The sequence below is a fragment of the Clytia hemisphaerica genome, unplaced genomic scaffold, assembly GCF_902728285.1.
Source record: "Clytia hemisphaerica strain Z4C2 unplaced genomic scaffold, Clytia hemisphaerica genome assembly, whole genome shotgun sequence".
Classification (NCBI taxonomy): domain Eukaryota; kingdom Metazoa; phylum Cnidaria; class Hydrozoa; order Leptothecata; family Clytiidae; genus Clytia; species Clytia hemisphaerica.
This window is the reverse complement of record NW_027103430.1, coordinates 310,641-328,567: the sequence shown is the minus strand read 5'-3', so window position 1 is coordinate 328,567 and position 17,927 is coordinate 310,641. Positions and strand designations below refer to the sequence as shown.

At 36.2% G+C, this 17,927-nt stretch overlaps 1 protein-coding gene across 2 annotated transcripts; it reads left to right on the top strand.

Moving 5' to 3' along the window:
- Positions 1-38: 38 nt before the first annotated feature.
- On the top strand, positions 39-2,243 carry LOC136797975 (uncharacterized). Of its 2 annotated transcripts, none has more exons than XM_067054559.1 (2): positions 39-124; positions 484-1,935. In XM_067054559.1, the coding sequence occupies exons 1-2, from the start codon at positions 100-102 to the stop codon at positions 1,845-1,847; spliced, it is 1,389 nt and encodes a 462-aa protein (XP_066910660.1). In that variant the 5' UTR covers positions 39-99; the 3' UTR covers positions 1,848-1,935. The 2 variants fall into 2 exon arrangements, with proteins under 2 accessions (XP_066910660.1, XP_066910661.1); XM_067054560.1 differs by having other exon boundaries at positions 60-252; positions 484-2,243.
- The last annotated feature ends 15,684 nt before the right edge of the window (positions 2,244-17,927 follow it).

Genomic DNA, 17,927 nt, shown 5'->3' with positions numbered 1-17,927 from the left:
TATGTATATTTACAAATGTTTAGTTCTTCTGTTTATCAGTGAAGTGTCGTAAAATATTTGTTTGAAATTTTTGTGTTCAAATGCTGGCGAGCGAACGACATGTTGAGGAAAACAGAACAGAAGTGTGAGTCTTTCGAATGTTAATTTTTCCTTATTGAAAACTTGTAAATTGCTTGTTTTTACTGATGAATGGTTGTTTTATTTTACTGCTTTGTTGTACTTCCTAAATTGATATCTTTCAACACGACGAAGGTACGTCAGCATTTTAAGTTTTTTGTTATTTTTTTCTAATGTAACTCTGAGTTCTTTTGTTTTGTTTTCGCAAACATTTCACGAAATTATGTACAAATTGAGGATATATTTTTTTGGAATTCGTTGAAGAATGTTTTACAAATATTCATTCCATTAAGAGAAATTTAAGTGAACATTTCTAGGAGGGTTTTCAAACAAATTATCTTAAAAACTGTCGTTTCTTTTTTTCAGATTCCATTGAAATTCCTCGCACACCAATGCTGAGAAATACGCAACCAGAGATACAAAATACTCAAGTTTCATCAATTGAATCTGATGATTCAGAGGGCCTATGGACGGGCGACGTGGAGTCGTGTTTCCAGGAAGCGCTCCGAATGTACCCACCGTGCGGCCGCCAGAAGATCATGATTTCATCACGTGATAAGATGTACGGACGTAACGAATTGATTGCCAAACACATCCTCAACATGACAGGAAAAGTTCGAACTCGTAAACAAGTGGCCAGTCATATTCAAGTTCTCGCTCGAAAGCGCGTACGTGTCCTCTCCTCCAAACAGAGATCTATGCTGCCGCCCAATATGATAGCACCCTGTCTGCCACGCCGACATTATTTGACACCCCAGCAGTCACGTGGGCAAATCTACAGCCAATACGTAAAATCCTGTCAAGAACCACCTCCGCCGCCTTTAAGTCACTCAACTCCAATGTCCAGTCCTTTTGATCAAGCGCCCTACCATACGGGTGTTCCCGCCCAATCAACACCCATCTACGATAACATGCCAGAGCTTCATCATCATCATTTCCGTCACGAGCAGCGACGTTATGCGGCAACCAAGATACCTTACGTTCTCTCTCCGCCCTTTCCACCTCACGCCTCCCCACCAAACAACAGGTACCACCTGCATCACGATCAACCTCCTCAACATAGTTTCACCCACGCTGATTACCCATCTACGAACGAAAACATTCACCCATCCGTTATCAGTGATCATGCATTAGATACTTACAATATAAAACACGAACTTCCACATTCCACTCTTTATCCACCACCGCCTGAGCGAGAACTGAAGCCACAGCTACCGCACTACCAGCCTGCACCCTCTCATCTCCACAATCCGCACTCATTGGTACCACTAACGGCATCAAAACAAATAGGATATTTTCCACCACCCACCACCACCAGTCCACTAACGCATCCTCATCTCCACAACTCCACCCTTCAACCAACCCAACCAATGGAAGATTGGCGGTCACTTCAAAATAACTCTTATCAATTCACCGACAACCAACGAACATTCACCGACAACCAACGAACATTCACCGACAACCAACGAGACATTCCAATCATGCTGCCCCAAAATCTTCCGCGAATGACGTCACCTAATTACCAGCAACCACTTTCCGAAGAACATCCGATTTTAACGAAAGCTCCATCTTTGATAGACGTTTGTTCGAAAGAGGGATTGAAAAATTCTTTTGACGAGGAGGATCATGAGGATAGTAAATCGCGTAAAGATTCTGGTCGAGGTAGTTCAGCTGGTTCTGAAGTTCTCGATGGTCTGTTAGACCTGGAACCTTTCCAACATACTTTTTAAATGTATTACATAATGTTTTAGGGCGTTAGATTTTTTATGACTTTTTGTACAGTTCTTTGTTATATTTCAACAAGTTATACATAAAGCTTTCGTGTCACCCTAATCCTTTTCAGCTTCTCGAATGTTCTTTATTAAAATACTCTCTACTTTGTCTACCTTAGCGGCCCTTTTTACGCTGGCCCTTATTGGCGTTATTTTTAGGCTCGTGGCGCAATAAGGGCCGGCGTAAAAAGGACCAAAATTTTGCAATTTTACCTAAAAGCGGTCTCAATTTAAAGGATTTTAGGCATGATTAAAGGATGAAAACTGTCCATTTTTTTACTCTATATCCACGAAAATCGATGATTTTCAATGGAATTTTCAGCAGTTTAATACTGAAAGATGACATTTTAATGTAAATTTTAGTTAATACTCACTGTTTTGAAGCCTGAATAACGATTTTTACAAGTTTTGGTGTTATTTACGGCCCTAATTGGCGTAAGCCCAAAATTAGGCTGTGGTGGAATAAGGGCCGGCGTAAAAAGGGCCGATAAGGTATATGTCTGTCTATAATTAACCAAAAGGGTTATGTATTTGCTATATGGCCATATTTTAAAAAGTATATTACGTGAAAACAAAGAAAGCACTAAATTCGATCCGTCATTCTAGATCCGGGGGAGTACTTAGACAAAAACGGGCACTGGGTACGTGTAACCCGTAAGTAAACTGGAGTCGTTTATAATGCGTGTAATACAGTAGTATAGACGTTATATGATACAGTAGACTTCCGGTTATTCAAACTTGCACTTATTCGATTAATTCGATTATTCGTTCCCCTTCGATCTGCTTACCCAACTTAGGCAAAAACACTCTCGGTTATTCGAACTTTCAGTTATTCGAAGAGACTTCTATTCCCTTGGGGTCAATTATAGGCTAAATCACCCTCAGTTATTCGAATTTTTCTTTTCCTCCAAAGGTTCCTTGCGTTTATTACGCTCAACTTAACCACAATGCCTCAATTCCTTCAAAAAAGTCCATCTTATTAAGGTTATATTTAAAATCTGGCTGTAAAGCGAATTTTTTAGTTGTTTGAACTCCGGGTTATTTGAAGTAAATTCTTATCCCCCTTGGAGCTTTATTTCTACTATGTCTGAATTAGTCGTTAGCTTGCTAGACTAGAAAGTAAATTTTTCGAAAGTAATATTTTTAGCAATTTCGTCTCCCCTTTTTTAATGATAAGTAATATTCCTGATGATTGGCAAAATGGTATTAACATTCTATTGAGATGTGAAACTGGTTCAAGTTGAAGAATTGATGAGAAGAATGGGCAGTACAAGAAATATTTGCTTTGGAATTCAAACTCTTATCTGGACAATATCTCTGGAACAAGTTATATGGGATTGTTTACCGAGTGACCGGCTAGTTCGAAACGCAGGTCACAGGTCACAGGTCAACAGGTCACAGGTCACAGGTCAGTGATGACAGGTTGACTCTAATCAATGTCATTGCAGAGGAAAATGTTTGGAAAACACAAAGAATTATCAAAAACATAATTCTCAAGCAATTTCATCCATATAAAACCATTTCAAACATCAAAATTTAACCATGTGCTTTTATCGATCTTTCGCAGTTTGCGCCGTGTATAACGCAGACCAGAAAATTTAAAACCATATTATACGTATAACAGGTATATTACATATTGTAATGTTTGTAATGTTATATGATGGTTACATATAATAAAACTCATCGCTCTAAAACTACCTTCTCAGAGAACTCACGAGCTTCTGATTGGTGTAATTTTATATCCAGCCATATTGTTATCATCACATTCGGTATGCTAAATATTTTTGGTGTTTTTCTCTTGTAAGACATGATATTTTGTGATTCTGTCAACATTTTTGTCAAAAATTGTCATTAAGTCATTAAAATAATAACTGAATATTTAATTAGTTCCATCCTTCTAAAACCACTCTCTTAGGGACCTTGCAAGCTTCTGTTTGGTGCCATTTTTATCCATTCACACCATCCACATCACATTTTGTATAGTAAATATTTTTCGTGCTTTTGTCTTTTTAGGCATCATATTTTATGATTTTGTCATTATTTTTGTAAGTAAGCGTCACTAGGTTGTTATTTTATTCAATTGTCATTTTATAATATCTAAATAACATGTATTACTTTTTTGTAATTTAATGCGTTATGTATTGATGTTATGTTATGTATATGTTATGATCTTATTATCTTTTTTTCCGGTCTGCACTTTGTTGACCTGTGACATGTGACCTGTTGACCTGTGACCTGTGACCTGCGTTTCGAACTAGCCGCCGAGTGACCCCAAAACAAAGTCTTTAATGCTTGGTTCTTACATTCATGAGGTCAGAGGTTTTGTGGATTTTCTAAACTTTTGAAACTTTTGTGATTGTTTTGGTTGTTTTCCTGACTAAAGACACTTTGAATTTGTGATATTGTTTTCCCTGACTAGAGATACTGTATAGAGATAACTTGTATTTGATAAACATATTGCATCTTGGCTTGGATTATGTTTTTGAATGTTTTAACGGCGACATCATTTCTTGTTTGGATTGTTGTAGTGTTATCTTTTAGTGCTTCAATGTAGATAGGTTATTTCATTTTTTATCAATTAATTCGTGTTTATTTCATAGAATTTTCAGTAGTGTTGAGAGGTTGTCCAAGAGAGAGGTTGTCCCGTAGGTTGTCCCATACTATGGTCCAAGAAAGCATTGTTTCGAGGTTTTTATATTTCGTCAAAACTTGTTAAAACCTGTCAAAGACATTTATAGACATTTTATAAGTATTTTCTTTCCTTAACTTTATGGAATTTTAAAGAGAGCCTTCTCGTAGATCTTATCTATGTTTGACAGCAGAGAGATTGGTCTGTAGTTAGAAACATCAAGTGGAGATCCTTTGTTTTTGAAAACAGGGACTACTTGAGAAATTTTGAGAGCGGATGGAAAGATGCCTGTTGCAAGGGATTTATTAGCCTGGATATCCAGGCTGTAAACTATTTCACAGTCTAGTTTTTGATATTTCATGTTCTGGTTTACAGCCTGGTCTCCCTAGAGCGATTTGCATTCTCTTTAAGAGAATGCAGTCCGCTTGCTTGCGCTCACTTCGCTAAAACCTTAAGGGCCAATCTACACGGCGTGGAGCAAAAATAATAAATTCTAGAGCAAAAATAGGATAGTCCTCCAGTTGCTAGTGAAGATAGGGCTTTCTGTTACATGAAAACATGAAAAAGAAGAAAACAGAGGCAAGTTCATTTTCCAAGAAAACATGGTTGGTCATGATAATGCATGCAAACTTTTTTATGGACTTTGGTGTAATCTTTGGATGTTTTGAATAGTTTTAGATCTTGTAAGACTGCTTTTTATTAATTTCTGTTTTGCTGCCCTGGGTTGGCTAGGAAACATGGGTTTGCACTTTCATTCTCTAGGGAGACCAAGCTCTATAATTTTAGAACTTTTGTATGTTGAGGTAAATTTTGTTTTTTCTAAAATTTTGAGCTTGGATATCCAGGCTAGGGATTTATTACCTTAACTTAAGGGCTCTGACCATAGTCAGAAAACTGATTTTAGTATCTGAACATAAAAGTTATGTTTTAGATTCTCTGACACTTTTAACAAAGAATTGCCTTTATAAATTGCTTTTTAATCAAACCCCTTAAGAGTAATTAAGAACTTAATTGCAAAAATGATGTTATGAACTTTAAAAAGACGTTAAAAATATGTTGCATCACCTTCTTTTATAAAAAGTGCTAAGTTTTAATGGGTAATTAACCTTTTTGTTTCGAACTTTTTTCAAACTGTCCGCAAGAATTGAACTATTTCAAATTTTGCGGAAAATTTTTTTAAAAAGATGTGTCAAAAGTTATGACTGTTTTTTTTAAGCAAAATACAGATGAAAAATTGATGAAAAACCACTATTTTGAAGATTTCGAGACAAAGAAGCATTTACAAAAATGTTCCGCAAAAATTTTTATTGTTCGGTAAAAAATACACCATCTACTGCGAAAAAATTTTCAAAATGTTTTTTCTTCGCCGAAACTAAGCTCTTCAAAGTTGAAATACTCTTCCTCGCAAAAGTCTTCATTTTCTTCTTCATCAAATTTTTTCAATGCAATTTTTGAATTTTCAGATTCAGGAACAGTTTGTCTAACAGAAAATGTATAACATGCCATAGTTTTGTTGGTTACATCAGTCAAAAAACACATTTTAAACACGGCAATTATGAAAAATTCACTATGGTCAGAGCCCTTAAGGGAACTTATTTTGGCGGGAACTGATTTTGGCGAATGACAGCGTAAATCTGTTCTATTTTGCCTTATTTTGAGCAATTTTGATGAATTTCAGAGGTTATTTAGGCAAGGAAACAAAAAATTTAATTTTGGCGGGAACTTATTTTGGCGAACACGGCAAAATCAAAATCGAAAAAGAGATTGTTGGTCGCTGGCGAAAACCGGCGAATACCCTTGAAGCAGATGAGATGATTGAAGGTGAACTTTTAGTTATTCATGCCCTTTAACTTTCTATTTTCCTGTACTTTGTTTTAGGGCAATATTTAAACATCCTACGCCCATTTTTACTACACACTTTTTTTTAATAAGAATAGTGTACTTTGGATGAGGGTCAAGTATTCTTAAGAAAGTGCCAAAATTGAGGGTGAAATATTCTTAACGTATTCTTACTTTTTTAGACTTGACTTTTTTACAAACATGAGAAATGATAAATTTTGAGAGTTTTGGACTTTTGAGTTAACATTTGGGTTAAAATTTAATTTCTTTCTCAAAGCTTCAATTTATCTTTAACAAAGGAAGCATTTTTTTCTGTTAACCAAATACAAAATGACTGTATTCTTATCAAATTCTGTGAAATTCACCCTAGAGGGTATTCTTAAGTTATTCTTACAATTTGGCCAATTTTCCCCCTGATATTCTTATAGTAGATATTCTTATAAAAAAAAGCCTGGCTAAAAAAAGAATTTCTTTTGGAGGTTTGTCCCACAATAAGAGAGATATTTGTTTTTCACATTGGATTGATACGGATGTGGAGCAAGATTGGCCAGAAAGAGGAAAAGAAAAACATCTTTTTGCTTATATCAGCATAATAATATGAAACGGAAACACTTATGTAAAAAGAAAACCTTTAAACGCTTGTGACTCGTATAGAAAGCTTCAAAGATTGAAGTAATAATTCAAACAGAATTTTAGTGAAAGATAAGTTTAAAATTTTATATATACCAAACTTTTTGTTTTTTAGTTAACCCACTGATATAGTTACAAACAAATTTATTGGCTTTGATAGGTGGTTAATGCTCAAATATTAACCCCGTTCTTCAACTCCTTTCTCCGCTGTGAGAAACAAGAATCCTGAATATGCTACAACCATTGTTTGCTTACAAATAAACTAATATGGCGCTACACTAAATCAGCCAATAATCTTTAAAACTGAAGCATTTTCGAAAGGTCAAAAAGATTGATTTCAACTTCTTCCAATTCACCCTCTTCCACTTGAAATCATGAAACAGCACAATGACACAAAATTATTCTTCCTCTTCGTCGCATCATAATCACTAAATAATTAATTTCCCGCACCTTATCCAATCTCGTACTCTCACCACTAGACTTTTGCATCGCTTTTTGAATTTACTAGGCGTTGTTACACAATTATCAATTGCATTTTCTGAGCGCTATCAGAACGTTAAAAAAGTGGGCTAAGGAGGGATCTTACATTAATGATAACTCTGATGGGCGTGCTGGGGGTGTAACCTGGCTGTCATTGAAGAGTTGTCCTAGACACTACCGCGTGCCACAGACAGCGATCCCGGAGGGCGCTTAGACTAAAAAGTCTTCCTTAGTGAAATAATACACCCTGAACTTGTAATTCCCATCCTTCATTTTAGCATGTTACAAACAAACAATTTATAAAGCAGTAACCGTTATATTTCAAGCATGGGTCTGGACGGGTCTGGAAACAATAATTAGAAGATTTTTTAGACAAAACCAACCCTGGGGGCGACTAGTGTACTTTCAAAGAAAGATAACATCACAAATTTGATATTTCAGGGGAGTTTCTAAACATCGACCAGAAATGACCGATGGTCATAAAAATTTGGGCTATCGAATTTATCTGCTCTCTCCATCGTAGAGAACGCAGGGCTTGTATTGTTCGACCCAAATTGCTCCTTGTCCGACCCAAAAATTATAATTTTCAAGCTAAAGCAACCCTGATCGGACATTTTGTCCGACCCACTTGAAATCGATGGGCAAATCACAAAAATAAATCTCGTACACAATTTTATAAATCAGAAATAAATCAAAAATAAATCATAAATCAAAAACAAATCAAAAATAAATCAGAAATAAATCATAAATCAAAATTATTATCCATATAGCGGTCATTAAGTAAGCCATTAAAGATTCGAACGGCGGGCGGTATTGAAAGGTTCAATGACTCAAATAGTCATACCCGCGCTGAGAAAACTAAGGCGTCGCGCTTCAGAGGGCTGAAATATCATTAACCGCCCTGGTTATAGGGCAATAAGGTCATTTGCGGCCCGCTCGGAACTTTATTGAAGTCGTTGCATTGAAGCGAAAAGACTAAACTAACGTCAGAAAAAAACACTTTTTGGTCATTTGCGGCCCGCTCGCAAGGGTACTCAAAACTTGTTAAAGTCATTGCATTGAAGCGAAAAGACGTGGCTGACGCTAGAAAAAAACGTTGTTTGAATGTCCGATATGGATAATAATAGTAATAGCGTTAAGCTTTCGTTCGTTGTTGTCATTAATTCTGCCCTTGCAGTTTGATTATTAGCCCTCTAGTGCCATTTGCGCCCTCCGCTTCGCGTCGGGCCCAAATGACACTCTCGGGCTAATAATCAAACTGTGCGGGCAGAAAATGACAACAACGGCCTCAAACTGAACGCTATTGTTATAATAAATCAGAAATAAATCAATAAATCAAAAATAAATCATAAATAAATCATAAATAAATAAAAAATTTTCCATAAAATTACTCCTGTTCATAAATTAGAGATAAATCAAAAATAATTCAAAAATAAATCATGAATAAATCATAAATCAAAAATAAATCATAAGTAAAAAATAAATAAATCATAAATGAAAAATAAATCAAAAATAAATCATGTATAAAAAATAAATCAAAAATAAATCATAAATCAAAAATAAATCAAAAATAAATCATAAATCAAAAATAAATCAAAAATAAATCATAAATCAAAAATAAATCATAAATCTCGTACACCATTTTTTGAGTGATTTGCCCCTCGCTTGAAATCGTTATTTCGAGCCTTGAGAACGTCCAAATCAAGTTTTCAGATTATTCAGGGTTTTCTCAAACCTTTGGTAGGATTTGTTGGCTTCAAATCCTACCAAGGAGATTGACCTCTAGCCCTTCGGGCTTGAAACTCAATGCGCTGCTGGTCTGCTGGTCGTGGTCGCCGGTCGTGGTCGCCATTTCTAGTCGATATTCAGAAACTCCATATTTTTGATTCTAGGAATAGTCCTTAAAAAGTTATTTTTCTTCTACAAATTAATTTCTTAAAAAGTATTCAATTAAAATGGGATGATCCAATTCAATTTATGATAGCGTACCTAGAAACAACTATCCTTTTCTTTGATCTCCACACATAGGTCCTCCATATTCTTCTTCTTCTTCTTCTTCTTCTTCTTCTTCTTTCATCAAGTGATGCCATACTGGAAAAATGAAAACAGAAAAACTTTTTATGAGAAAATGAAATATGAATGTTAATTGTGGCGTTTCATATTTGTGGAATTTATTTTCGGAATTTTTGGAATTTTTAGAACTAGACATTAAACAGTAAACAAAACTTTCAGACGTTTCTTTTGTTCTTCTTCGTCTGTTTGTTATTGTGTCTAGAAAGAAGAGCGAAATTTCCATTTTACTTAATCGAGTGGACCTAATAATTAAAACCCACTTTCTTATCACATTAACATTAACCTTGTTCCCTGCCGCATTATCAACTTTTTTATGCTTATTGATAGCACTAGACTCGCATCAGCTTACACCGGGGGCGGGTTATTCTCGGGCGTCCACCAGTTATTTGATATTCCGATGGTGGATTGGCGGCTGCCCGTCGCCTAAAGCTAAAGCTATAAAGGAGCGAGCCAATTTCTCATCGGAGAGGAATGATAGTCGGCCTTTGATGTACCGTATCCCTAGTCGGGTTCAACTAGCCTTGCGCATAAAGCTAAAAATATTTCGGTTGGACTCGGTCTTGCAAAATTCCGTAATCTAAACCTTCCAGATGTTGAAAATTTTCCCGACCCTTAGAGCTTTAGCGTGTCGGATGAAAATAAATTCAGAAAAGACACGCAACCTCACCTCTTCGATTCTTTTTATTTGGAGATTGAATTTTTTATATATGGGTCTATTTTCAACGAGTGTGATTTTTTTCGTGCCTTGCGTGCCTTCGTGCCCTTCGTGCCTTTTGAAAAAAAGTTCGTGCCTTTGAAAAAAAAGTTCGTGCCTTTTGAAAAAAAGTTCGTGCCTTTCGAAAAAAAGTTCGTGCCTTTGAAAAAAAAGTTCGTGCCTTTTGAAAATAGTTCGTGCCTTTTGAAAAACGTTCGTGCCTTTTGAAAAAAGTTCGTGCCTTTTGAAAAAAGTTCGTGCCTTTTGAAAAAAGTTCGTGCCTTTTGAAAAAAGTTCGTGCCTTTTGAAAAAAGTTCGTGCCTTTTGAAAAAAGTTCGTGCCTTTTGAAAAAAGTTCGTGCCTTTTGAAAAAAGTTCGTGCCTTTGAAAAAAATTCCTGCCTTTTGCACACAGACTCTATCCGCCGAGCAACACATTACGTTTTATAATATACAAACTATGTTATATCATTGTATCAAAATAGTATATTATACGGACGATAGCATCGTCTACTAGTTCTTTCTCTTCTTCTTTGCATCCGCGCTAATTTGCACGCGTTTGTTGACTTCTCAAACCCGACAATTCATCTATATCCTTTTTTATCCTTCCTGTCTTTTCAAAACAAAACATTCGAATCTTGAAATAAACATTCGAAAGCGCATTCGTTAATATGCAATGTCTTCTTTTTTTTCTCATTTGTGTAATTCATGTAATTATTTTTCTAATAATCAAAAGTTAGTTATGAATTTTTATCCCGGGGGGGGGGGCACTCATATAATCTGGCCTACGTCATGTGCCGCGCTTAAGGGTGGGGTTTTTCGGCATCCCAAATGCACTGTATGTGGTGTGTTTTTGTGAGATTGCACTGCAAGGGTGGAATTTTAAAACAAATTCAAAATAATTGTTAAAAAGAAAGGTTTTTACTTCTCGTTTGTTTGAAAAAGTTTCTATTTTCTGATAATTACAGCTGACAAGAATAATTCTCTCCGTTTTTCTTTGAAACAGAAAATTTCCCGAGCTTCTTCTTTCATGGAGATTTACAGCTGAGAAATATAGTGCACTATAAAAGGGTTGAGTAAATCAAGAGAAAATGCACTGAAAGGGAACCTTTTCAACCATATTGAACTGCACTGTAAGGTGTAAGGGTACGATTTTGAAAAGCAGATTTTGCGCGGCACATACCGTCGTTTCGAAATCGAGTGCCCCCCCCCCCGGGGGTTTTATGAATTATGAATTTCAAAGACAAAAAGCAGCTGAAATTTGTTAAAAAAAATAAGTATACCCTGCTCGCCAAAACTACTTATATGATTTAAAGGCGTTCTAATAAAAAAGTGTATGTAGTTAAATCACCACCCTTCTAAGTTTTTTAATCTCATGAAGCTTCTGGTTATTTTTTTGTCATTAACTATTTTCAAAAGGCACGAACTTTTTTTCAAAGACACGAACTTTTTTCAAAAGGCACGAACTTTTTTCAAAAGGCACGAACTTTTTTCAAAAGGCACGAACTTTTTTCAAAAGGCACGAACTTTTTTCAAAAGGCACGAACTTTTTTCAAAAGGCACGATCTTTTTTTTCAAAGGCACGAACTTTTTTTCGAAAGGCACGAACTTTTTTTCGAAAGGCACGAACTTTTTTTCGAAAGGCACGAACTTTTTTTCGAAAGGCACGAACTTTTTTTCGAAAGGCACGAACTTTTTTTCAAAAGGCACGAACTTTTTTTCGAAAGGCACGAACTTTTTTTCAAAAGCACGAACTTTTTTTCAAAAGGCACGAAGGGCACGAAGGCACGCAAGGCACGAAAAAAATCACACTCATTTTCAACGACTACATAGTTTACTAGTCTGCGATTCAGACTATCTTCTTCTCGTCTTCTTCTACGATGGCCCAGCAGGCTCAAAACACGCACTTCTAGTTTTCACGCACTTCCAGTTCTTATAAAATTTGTGAACTAGAACTGTCTAGGGTCAATGGCCCAGAAGGTTCAAGTGACACTGCGCATTTCTGACTTTTTGTCACGGCGGGAAATTTCCAAGCGAGCGGCCCGCGTAATGAAATTTTTTTTGGTCTTTAAAATGAATGTCGAGTTGCGCAAAACGAGTTAATACTTCCGAGTTGTTCATATCAAGAGTTACAGGTTAAAATTTCCGAGTTAAGTGCTAGTCAGCAAAACTTCCCCTCAGTGGCAAAAATTGGGGAATTTTTCGGGCTTAAATCGGGGAAGAAAAAAGTGACCAAATATCAATTTTGTGAAAACTAGAAGTGTGTGTTTTCGAGCCTTCTGCTGGGAACGCCAAAATAACTCGAGTCGAGAATCTACAGGAAGGAAAATAACTCGAATATCTAAAAGAACGAAAATTGAAGTTAAGTTAAAAAACGAGAAATAACTCGAAAATTCAAAGGGAGGAAAAATACTCGAGTTAAAATACCAGAAATAACTCAAAATTTCAAAGTCAAGGAAAAAAACCGAGTTACGAAATTGAGAATGACTTCATAAGGTAGATATAAAATGATGTCAATATTTATTTCCGAAAATAACGTCATAACTCGTTTTTTTCGTAACTCGGTTCTTTAACTCGGGATTTCCGATCCTCTTCGTTATATTATCATCAACTCATTTATTAAAACTCAGTATCTATTTTGCTGACCATTACGGATATCTTTCGAGAGGGACTTTAGCGTCTCTAAAATATTTTTAGAAGTGCGCAGTGTCGTCACAAAAAAAGTCGGAAGTGCGCAGTGTCTCGTGAGCCTTCTGGGCCATGACCCTAGACAGTTCTAGTTCACAAATTTTATAAGAACTGGAAGTGCGTGGTGAGCCTTAGGGGCCATCGTATTCTTCGCTTGAGAAAATGATTGACAGATTAAAGTTTTTCATCCGTGCCGGGAGCTCGCGAGTGTTATGCGAGCGTTCTCGGCTCGAGCTAAAATGGTAGAACTTAGCTGCGGCAGGGGGCAGATCATTTAAATGGAAGTTGGAAGTTGTTGGACATTGGAATGTTTACCTACAATGTACAAGAAGCGTCTTGACAGAAGAAAATGCTTTGTTTGGTTGTTAGTCTGAATCGCAGACCTCTATAGATATATATAGATATACTCCCTATATTGTATATTGTATATAAGAAACTTTTTTCGCTAGGCTAGAGGATGGAGCATCAGCAGCAGAAGCCCGCCCCTTTGTTTGGTTGTCAATGATAAAAGTACTGTACCGTTATTAATTTTGTTAGATCTGACAGATTGATGCTTGTGAGTGTTCCAGGGGATTAAGGCGGGGTCAAAATGCTTGCAGCGTTACAAATAATCATTTCTAGAATCTCACTTTAGTTTTACAGTTTTAGGCTCACAAATCAGTTCGAGAAATTGCATACCGTGAGATTGGGTAACTTGCATCAGTGGAGGCTAACATGCATAACCCTCGAATGAATGACCCGTCTGGTCATTAAAATACAAAGTTAAATCAAAACAAAAATGGTAGAGTAAAGCTGTGAGCGGAGCTGAATATAGTTTATTTTTATAATGACCAGTCAGGTCATTAATTTTAGGTCTATGCATGTTAGCCTCTACTGATCCAGGCGTCCGCGCTCGATAGGATCAATCATCGGAATGGCTCGATATGACAGATCGATATGTGATCGATGGATTACTTATCGATCCGGATAGGAGATCAATGGAAGATTGAGCCATTAAAAAGTCTTGAGTATCGATCCTTCGTTGATCCATTATCGAGCTAGTATTTCAATCGAGTATATCGATTCGTCATTGATTGTTCAGTCGAGTACTGAGCGATCTTGTCAAGCAGTGCGACACAAACAGCCATATAAACAAAACTCAACATTCTCACAAAAGTTGTCTTTTTGATTTCCCAAACATTCGTCTCAAGCGTTCCCTTCCACAATAATTTATGTAATTGCAATTGCGGTCAGTCCACAGTCGGCTTCAACATATACACGTGTTTTTATTTACGTGACCGAAGTGCTTACTAAAACAATTCGGGGGTAAATAGCGAAGCAACACAGCAGATTATTCGTAAGTATCTTTTGGCATTGACAATCAAATACAATATATTATACTATATTTCCTTAATTTAAAAATCAAAAATTCATTTTTCATTCGCGAAAAATAAAAATAAAAGAATAATGAATTAATATTACATACTAAGACGCCCCCGTCTTTTACTCTCATTTAATTTCCAATCTCGGCACGTGCAAAACGCCCGTCCGCCCAATATCCACCCAATCAGCTTAAATTCACTTTAATTGTCCTTTGACATTCAAAAAATAGTATTTAAAAATTTTGAATTTATAATAATTACAAAAAACAAAAAGTTTGATACTTCATTAGTGAAATATTCAATAAATTCCTGGTTTCAATTTTCAGTGGGCGTTCTTCTAGGGCTTCGTTTATCGCGTGTTTTGACGCGCTTCCGTGCTCTCGAAATATCGCGGTTTGAGACGCACTGTCAAGTCATCTCTATACAAAAAAGAAAAGCAAAAAACCTATCGAATGAGAACATCATAATGTTCCACCGCAGAGTAACTTGTGTTTTGAATCTATCAAAGCAATTAAAACCACTAGAAATCTTCAAATCCCACGATATCCAAAAACTCGAGAACACGCAAGCAAATTGATTTTGCAACGGTATAAATTGAAACTTGAAAATGTTATTAACACTTAGTTAATTGGCATAATTAGTGAGATTAGATATAATTTGATCATTTTTCCGATTTCATTTTTAGGGCCTGTCTTCTTTGGAATCAAGATGGAGCAAGAAACGAAGACTTTTTATAAGAACAAAAAAACTCATCAAGCATTTGCTTTGCGTTTGTTTTTCTTACCAAAGCTGTGAAGATCACATGTCAGAAGGATAAGCGAGCAATAGAAGAACATAATAATCTGCACAACACTCTCGTATCACAGAACCCGGTGGGGACCTACAGCGGGAAATTTCTAGTGCAAAATATCTTAACGGGGAAGAAAATTTGGGGTTTTAAATGGTCGGGGAAAAATTGCGACGGCGTGTACTTTTGTTAACTCTTCGAAATTTTCATCATTTCCCCCCAAATTTTTCAAATTTATCCCCTTTGGAAAGTTCTATCGGCTATCTGAGCCCCTCAGAATGACTTAATTACTCAATATGGAGTTTTTCTCTCCCCAATTCATAAACGGATGATATACATTGTCCCGGGACATTTACTAACACGCATAGACGTACATTTTCTATATTTCATATATAATAGAACACCCCTTTCTCAGTGACCCAGTGAAGTTTTGAAACCCACCGGGTCTTAATATAGGATCTCCAAAGCTCGCTAAGTGATAACCTTTAACTTCCTCTGGTAGGGAAAAATTGACTTTCAACTAATATTCAAGAATTGTTAAAAACACTGAGATTGACCGGGGTAAGACGGTAAGACCATAAATAAGATCTTTGATTTGGGTTCTATGCAATTTCTTTCACCGGGTAATTCATCATTGAGTGGAGCTGACCGGGTCACTGATATAGGGGTGTAATAAAATAATTTGTATATATAATCTCCGTGGATACAATCGGGTGCATAGTTCTTCGCGCTTCGATGGTGAACAAACGATTTTTCTGTCGTGTTTTAGTCAAGTTGACAATTAAGAGTCATGTCTACCTGAGAACGATCTCGATTATCGGTTCACCCAGTGGTCCCTATAAAAGGCAACGAATGAATTAAAAAAAATTGTCATGAAACTAATTTTGCGGTATATTCAGGGCTTCATTAGATTATGACAAAATTGTATGACAAAATTATTTTACTAGAAGAAAAGATACATATTAAAATGGTATAAATGATGACGATAAAACCAGGTGAAACATTCGAGAACGAAATACCTTTTCCTAATTAATGTTGTATATGCAATATGACGATGCGTTGACTTCTCGATCCGGGATACTTGATAGCTGTACCATTATTCGGCAAGTCCATTTGGAATATCTAGAAAGAAAAGCAATATATTCAAATTATTTTAATCTTCAACTGGCAAAAATCTGCCGCCACTTTAGGTGGATGAAACTTCGCGTGGAGTAATTGAAAATGGCATCGACCTCTAACGTTAGAGGTCGATGAAAATGGTAAATTCGTAATTTTCATGAGTTTTGGCCCTTTTCGCAAAACTTAGTTCTTGCTATAAATTGAAAATCCGTTAAAACTAAAGAAATTTGGTGAAATCTAGTGAAAAAGAGGCTGCTTCGCAGCGAATTTCTTACTCAATTCTCTAAAAAAAGTACATGCGAAAATTAACCGACTTAGGGTAATAATAGCGGTATTCTAAGTCGCGTCATTAAGACAAAAGTGACGAGAAAGTAAAAAATCCCACTCGCACAAGATAGAGATGTAATGTGTATTCCGACAAGGACATGATGTGTATTTCCTTCGTTGTGAGACAGGGAGATAGGAAAGCAAAACATCACTCGCACACTCGCATGAGACAGGGATGTGATATGGTATATTTCCTTTGTTGTGACACAGGGAGGTGCGAGAGGCGGGAGAGCTAAAATACCACTCGCGTGATACAGGGATAATACGTACCTGATAAAATAATATTTCTTCCCACTATTCTACCGAGCTTTTTACGTTGCCTTAATATATATTAATGCTTGTGAGAAAGCATAAAAAAAGCAAGCTTTTATCCCCTATTATTGATCGTGATACAAAGAGGGCCTTAGATAATATCCTTGAACTCATTCGCATGTCAATGACCTTCTTAAAATAACTCTCACAGGAATCTGCAAAGACGTCATCCTAATAGACGTAATAAAAAACTTACCATTGTTGAAAGAAAAACTTTTCGTAATCACTTGGGAATATAATTACTACTTGCATCGTGTTTACGTCATATTTCTCGTCTCTTCACTTTTTTTACCGTGTAGGAGTGCAAAACATGAGATTTCTATAAGGAAATTTGAAAAACTTCACCGCAGATATATTTTCAATATTTTGCTCAATTTTTCGACTGCAAGTTGTGGGGTAGCAGAAATATATATCAATGTGTTCCTTATAAGAGCCGCTAAACGAATATCGTATTTTTGTTTTCACCACGACGTGTTATTGAACGTTTTAAGTACTTTTTGTTTTAAGCCTTTGATCTTTCTTTTTTTTCTTTTGTTTAGCGTGGCGCTAAATGATGTGATTACTCATTTTTTTGTCGTTTAAAATATGACAGTGTGCTCGACTGTTGTTAATCGATTCGCCATCGATCGTTAATCGATTCGTCATCGATCGTTAATCGATTCGTCATCGATCGTTAATCGATTCGTCATCGATCGTTAATCGATTCGTCATCGATATCGTTAATCGATTCGTCATTGATCGTTAATCGATTCGTCATCGATCGTTAATCGATTCGTCATCGATCGTTAATCGATCGATCGAGTCGTTAATCGATTCGTCATCGATCGTTAATCGATTATGCATCGATTATAAATCGATTATGCATCGATTATATATAAATCAATTATAAATCGATTATAAATCGATTATGCATCTATCATGTATATCGATCATGTATCGATCATACATCAAGCCCGTAAATCCTCGAATAAGCTTATTTAATTTTTCAGGCTCTAAGGGGGGGGGCGCTTATTATATTAGGTACCCGAGAGTACCATATCAGCCATTTTTAAGCCGGCCAGGTGTCGATAGGTAATCGATAGGTGTCGATAGGTAATCGAT

Bases quoted from the DNA above. Each gene is read 5' to 3' on its own strand.
- LOC136797975 (XM_067054559.1), top strand. From the start codon at position 100: ATGTTGAGGAAAACAGAACAGAAGT. The intron at 125-483 runs GTGAGTCTTTCG...TCTTTTTTTCAG, and splicing joins GAGGAAAACAGAACAGAAGT to ATTCCATTGAAATTCCTCGC.